Source organism: Triticum dicoccoides, chromosome 5A (genome assembly GCF_002162155.2).
Source record: "Triticum dicoccoides isolate Atlit2015 ecotype Zavitan chromosome 5A, WEW_v2.0, whole genome shotgun sequence".
Classification (NCBI taxonomy): Eukaryota; Viridiplantae; Streptophyta; class Magnoliopsida; order Poales; family Poaceae; genus Triticum; species Triticum dicoccoides.
The window spans coordinates 195,720,679-195,725,648 of record NC_041388.1 but is presented as its reverse complement, the minus strand read 5'-3'; the positions used below and the strand labels follow the sequence as shown (position 1 = coordinate 195,725,648).

Below are 4,970 nucleotides of genomic sequence, written 5' to 3'. Positions count from 1 at the left end.
GATGCCCTGTCAACACGATTTGGAGATTTTGTTTGCCCAAGTATACAACCGATCTGTCAAAATATAGATGCAGGACGTGACATTACATTTTCTTCTACGTGCTCCATGTTTTGTGCAAGACTTGCCGTCGTGGAACTAAATGCCAGGGCTTATTACAGAATGAAATACCTTTTCTGCAAAAGAAAAAGAACATTATCAGTTTTCGTATTTTGATTAAGTATAATGCAAACTGTGCATCTTGTGAAGTGGGTTTCATGGCTATGGGTTTTCATTTCTTCTCATTTTTCTTTCATAGACACAATACCAGAAAGTAATTTGTTGAAATTATGCGTATGAATAATAACTAATCGGTTGCTTCTATGATTTTTAGATCTGAGGAATTTACTGTTTCTCTCGCTTATGCGCTCCTCTCAGTAGACTGGATAAACTCGTACTTTCACTTGCTTATTTAGCAACGTTGCATGATGCTTCATGCACACCGTAGTCTTATTCCCCTTTCAGTTCTGCAATGCTACTTCTTGCTATCTTGTTTGTTCAGTGCATGAATCCATAATGCCATCTTCATTTTAACCCAGTCAGGCTTAAATGGCTTCAAGAAAGGATATTCCCGTCCTTATTGCTTGCCAAGGTCCCAGTGGCCGCGTCACACGAGCTCAAGTTGCTAATAGTAGTAGAAGATGTGGAGTGGCTCACCCCGCACTGGTACCCGTGAGAACTGAACAAAAACCGACAGCTAAAGGGAAGACAAAACGGGGAGCTTTGGATGAGAATACTTGTGTAAGTGCTGTAGCTTCAGCTCCACACCCTAAAAGGAGAGCAGTGCTCAAGGACGTGACAAACATAAGCTGTGCAAACTCATACAGAAATTGCACTGCTGTGACTAAGCTACAGGTACCAAGATGTTCCACATATTATTACAGTATCCTAGTTTGATTTGTTGACCATTACTTTTTCCCAAACATATATATTCAACTAAATGAAGAGCTATTTCCTTTGTCCCAGTTGAGGCCCACCCAAAAGGTAGGACGAAATCCAAGCAAAAACAAGCAGCGCTCAAAGAAGGTCCCTAAGCCACCTCTTCCTGCTGTTAGTGGAACTTCATTTGTGAATGATTGTCACAACGTTGAAGAAGCTCAGAAGGAAGAGCTTTCACCACCAAAGGAGGAGCCCACTGCTTTGCTTGAAAACAAAGGGTCGTTGTTGCAGAATACTGAATGGAACAGGGAGAGTGGTTTTCATGAGGCATTCTTTCACGGAAGGACCACAGGAGATAAATTTGAAACTGCTAACTCAAACACTGGTTAGTTAAGTCGCGTCTTTTCTCTACCGTTTAGCATCTGGACTTAAAGATAGGTTTGAACATAGAAGTCCAAAAGACTGCTTGGTGATTCTCTTCACTTGTAATTTTACACTTTGTTGCTGGTTGTCTGGTCATATTCTGAGTATATTCTTGAATCTTGACGGTCTTCCTTTTTTGCGAACAAAATCTTGATGGTCTTTCTGTGGCCACAGAAATTATAAATAACAAAGCATATTGTAAATGTTTTGTGCACTACTCATTTTTGACAAATTTGTAGATACTCATGTATTCTGTTTAGTGGGGTACTAGCATCTAAAGAATCTGTATCTTTTTTCCAGGGGACTATGCTGGTTTAAACATTATAGATATTGACAAAGATAATGGCAATCCGCAAATGTGTATTTCCTATGCTGCAGAGATATACACAAACCTAATGGCTGCAGAGGTATGTTGATGTTTTTTGGTAAAAGGGGAGAGTTTCTACTGTTTAGACGGTCTTCTAAATTTCTCATATTTTACATGCCTTATTAAGCTGGGAAGAATTTCATTTTTGAACGCTTGTGTTTCATCTCTGTGCTATGGTGTTAGTATGCTATTTTTGTGAAAGCATTTGAGCGTCCATCTTATATGCTCATGTTATGCCCCAGCTTATAAGAAGGCCTAAATCAAATTACATGGAGACTTTGCAAAGGGATATTACAAAAGGCATGCGAGGAATCCTCATTGATTGGCTTGTTGAGGTTTGTATGGATTGCTTCCGATTAAATTTATACATAATAGTTTAACTACTCCCATGTTTTTACGATTGAGCATTCATCATTGCCATTTCACTGCAACTTCGCATACAAACTTATGTATATAACTTGCAATTATGAAGTAACAAGTTGCATGTGGATGTGTGTTTTTATGGAAGGTAAGAACTCTGCCCATTCATTTCACAGAGAGGAATAGACCTCTAGGTTTTTACACCTGTCCAAGCTCAACTCAATAGCTTACATAAACATTCTTTTTCATTCTTGTCTGCCTGGTTTCTTTGTTTCCCTTCCAAATCTCATAACTATTGGATGCCAGCGCTGGAGGATTTTATATGAGAAGTTTGAATCAGTGGTGATGATCCACTCATGCATTCTTCTTGCACCACATAACTTACCCAATTCCAAATTGAGCCGAACATGACATGATTAAACTCGTGCTGTGGTGGTAACATGTGCAGTATACACATATAGAAAACATATAAGTCGCGACCCTGTGAATAGTGTAGAGGTCAGAATAAGGTATCCGGTGGTCTTCAGCACCAGAAACATACGTGATGCATTTCCCACATGCATAAGGGAAACCTGCATTTTCTTTTGTCCCAAATCAAGATCCTTGTTCCAGTTTAATCTTTAATGTCCATAACTTCTCAGTTTATGAAGCTCTATCTTTGCAGGTTGCTGAAGAGTATAAACTTGTGCCAGACACGCTGTACCTAACTGTATACCTTATCGACCAATTTCTTTCTTGGAAATATATTGAAAGACAGAAATTGCAACTTCTTGGAATAACTAGCATGTTGATTGCCTCGTAAGTTTGTATTTGCTTGATTTTAATATTTATTAATATAAAAAACAATGAAATTGATATGAAGATTTGTTTTGTGCCAAACACATCAATTATGTTTATCGTTTGATTCTTTCTGCTGCCATGGGCTCCAGTGATATCTTTCAGTAGAATCATTTAAAAGTCTACTTCCATCTGCAGAAAATATGAAGAGATCTGTGCACCACGTGTTGAAGAATTTTGTTTCATAACTGATAATACATATACAAAAGACCAGGTACTTGTTTCATGTGTAAGTTTGAACAATTGTTAATTACACATATGCGATGTGTCATTGTTGATCTGCCATAACTGATGTCATCCTGATTCAATAGGTGCTGAAAATGGAGTGCCAAGTGCTTAATGGTCTGGGATATAATCTTTCTGTTCCCACAATCAAAACATTTCTCAGGTTAATGTCTCAGGATGACTAAACATATCATATCATATTTCTATTCCAATACGAAGTTTCTGTTCAGCACTAACAAGCCTTTCCTTGAAATTTTATCAGGAGATTTCTTAGAGCAGCGCAGGCTTCTCACAAAGTAAGACTGGCATCCAACCATATTAGCACAGTTTTAATTCATTTTATATGTATGGCGCTGATCACTAACTTCTCAAACTACATTCCCAGGCTCCTTCTGTAACTCTGGGTTATCTGGCCAATTATCTTGCGGAGTTGACTTTGACCAATTACAATTTCCTGAGGTTTCTCCCTTCAGTGGTGGCAGCCTCGGTAGTCTTTCTTGCCAGATGGACACTTGACCAATCAGATCTCCCATGGGTTCGTAAGAAAACTCTGGATACAGACCTCTATACACCATGTGAACAAGTATTTTTTTGTCTCTAATATATTGTATTTCTTGTGCAGAACTGTACTCTGGAGCATTACACCTCATACGAAAGTTCTGATATTCAAATATGTGTATGCGCTCTATGGGAACTTCAGGGCAACACCAACCGATGCCCCCTTAATGCCATACGTGAAAAGTATCAGCACAAAAAGGTATGCAATCAACATTTGCTGCTTGAGTTTCGCATGAATCTTTTTGTGTAAGCTTACAGTTTTAGAATTACCTGACAACTTAGTTTTATTTCTCGTTGCAGTTTGAATGTGTAGCCAACATGTTGTCGCCGGAGCTGGCTCAGTCGCTCTTTAGTAGACAAGCTAACGACACCAATCCCCTGCTGATCAATGACTCTTAGCAGCATCAATCTCCTGACAACCGTGTGGCCGACAACTCGATTTTTGGAAGATCCTGTAGCTTCCTCCCCCCTCTGATCTAGGTGTGCTGTGTTCTCCGGCGAGCTGTTGTTTGTCCGACCTTTCTCGAGCCATGCAGTAGTAAGTGATGGCTCCCATAAATATTGCTGGAACGTGATTAAGTTGGTGTGTAGGCTGCTGATGCCTTGGGTTGATAATTGTATGATGATCCTATCTGTATAATATCTGCCGTCTGCTTGATTTAACGTAGATTTGCGTTGACTCGACTGTTTTCCAGAGTGTAATGTAGTGTAATGCTCTTAAGATTATAAGAGCGCTTGAATCCAGGATGATGTAACCTGCTACAGGCACATATTACTTGGTTTGTAAATGTAGCCTATGTTACGCCGAACAGAAGAGTTTTCTTTTCTTTGTGAAACTAGGCAAGTGAAGAGCCAGTAGGTAGCTTTATGCAATAGTCCCTCCTTCCCAAAATAAGTGTCAACTTTAGTACAACTTTATACTAAAGTTAGTATAAACTTGAGACACTTATTTTGGGACGGAGGGAGTATGATTTAGTAACTATGAAACTCTCCCGTGGCTCCTGTTGGGTGACTTTAATGAGATTCAATTTTTACATGAGAAGGAAGGTGGCAATTCAAGATCGCAACAGTACATGCATCCTTTTCAGAATGCTATAGATGATTGTGACATAAGGGATATTGGATGTATGGGTCTCTTTTACTTGGCATAGAGGAAAAATAAGAGAGAGAGAGACTTGACCGAGGCCTTATCAATGATGCGCGGTCACAGTTTTTTCCACATGCAGCCTTAGAGAACCTGGAGTATAATGATTCGGAGGCTCCGAGAGATGAAATGTTCCCGAAA

At 39.4% G+C, this 4,970-nt stretch overlaps 1 protein-coding gene across 5 annotated transcripts in view; it reads left to right on the top strand.

Moving 5' to 3' along the window:
• The window catches only part of LOC119300695 (cyclin-A2-1-like), a 5,685-nt gene extending 1,173 nt beyond the window's left edge, over positions 1–4,512 (top strand). For 2 of the 5 annotated variants that reach the window (XM_037577599.1, XM_037577596.1), the window contains exons 2-12: positions 580–891; positions 1,003–1,300; positions 1,639–1,745; positions 1,948–2,040; positions 2,730–2,863; positions 3,041–3,116; positions 3,214–3,290; positions 3,390–3,423; positions 3,513–3,662; positions 3,750–3,884; positions 3,968–4,512. In XM_037577599.1, the coding sequence (XP_037433496.1) occupies positions 586–891; positions 1,003–1,300; positions 1,639–1,745; positions 1,948–2,040; positions 2,730–2,863; positions 3,041–3,116; positions 3,214–3,290; positions 3,390–3,423; positions 3,513–3,662; positions 3,750–3,884; positions 3,968–4,084 (1,527 nt within the window). In that variant the 5' untranslated portion in view covers positions 580–585 and the 3' untranslated portion in view covers positions 4,085–4,512. Of the gene's footprint in view, positions 1–575; positions 892–1,002; positions 1,301–1,638; positions 1,746–1,947; positions 2,041–2,729; positions 2,864–3,040; positions 3,117–3,213; positions 3,291–3,389; positions 3,424–3,512; positions 3,663–3,749; positions 3,885–3,967 lie in introns of all 5 variants that reach the window. The other 3 variants (XM_037577598.1, XM_037577597.1, XM_037577600.1) reach the window with 2 other exon arrangements.
• Positions 4,513–4,970: the final 458 nt, after the last annotated feature.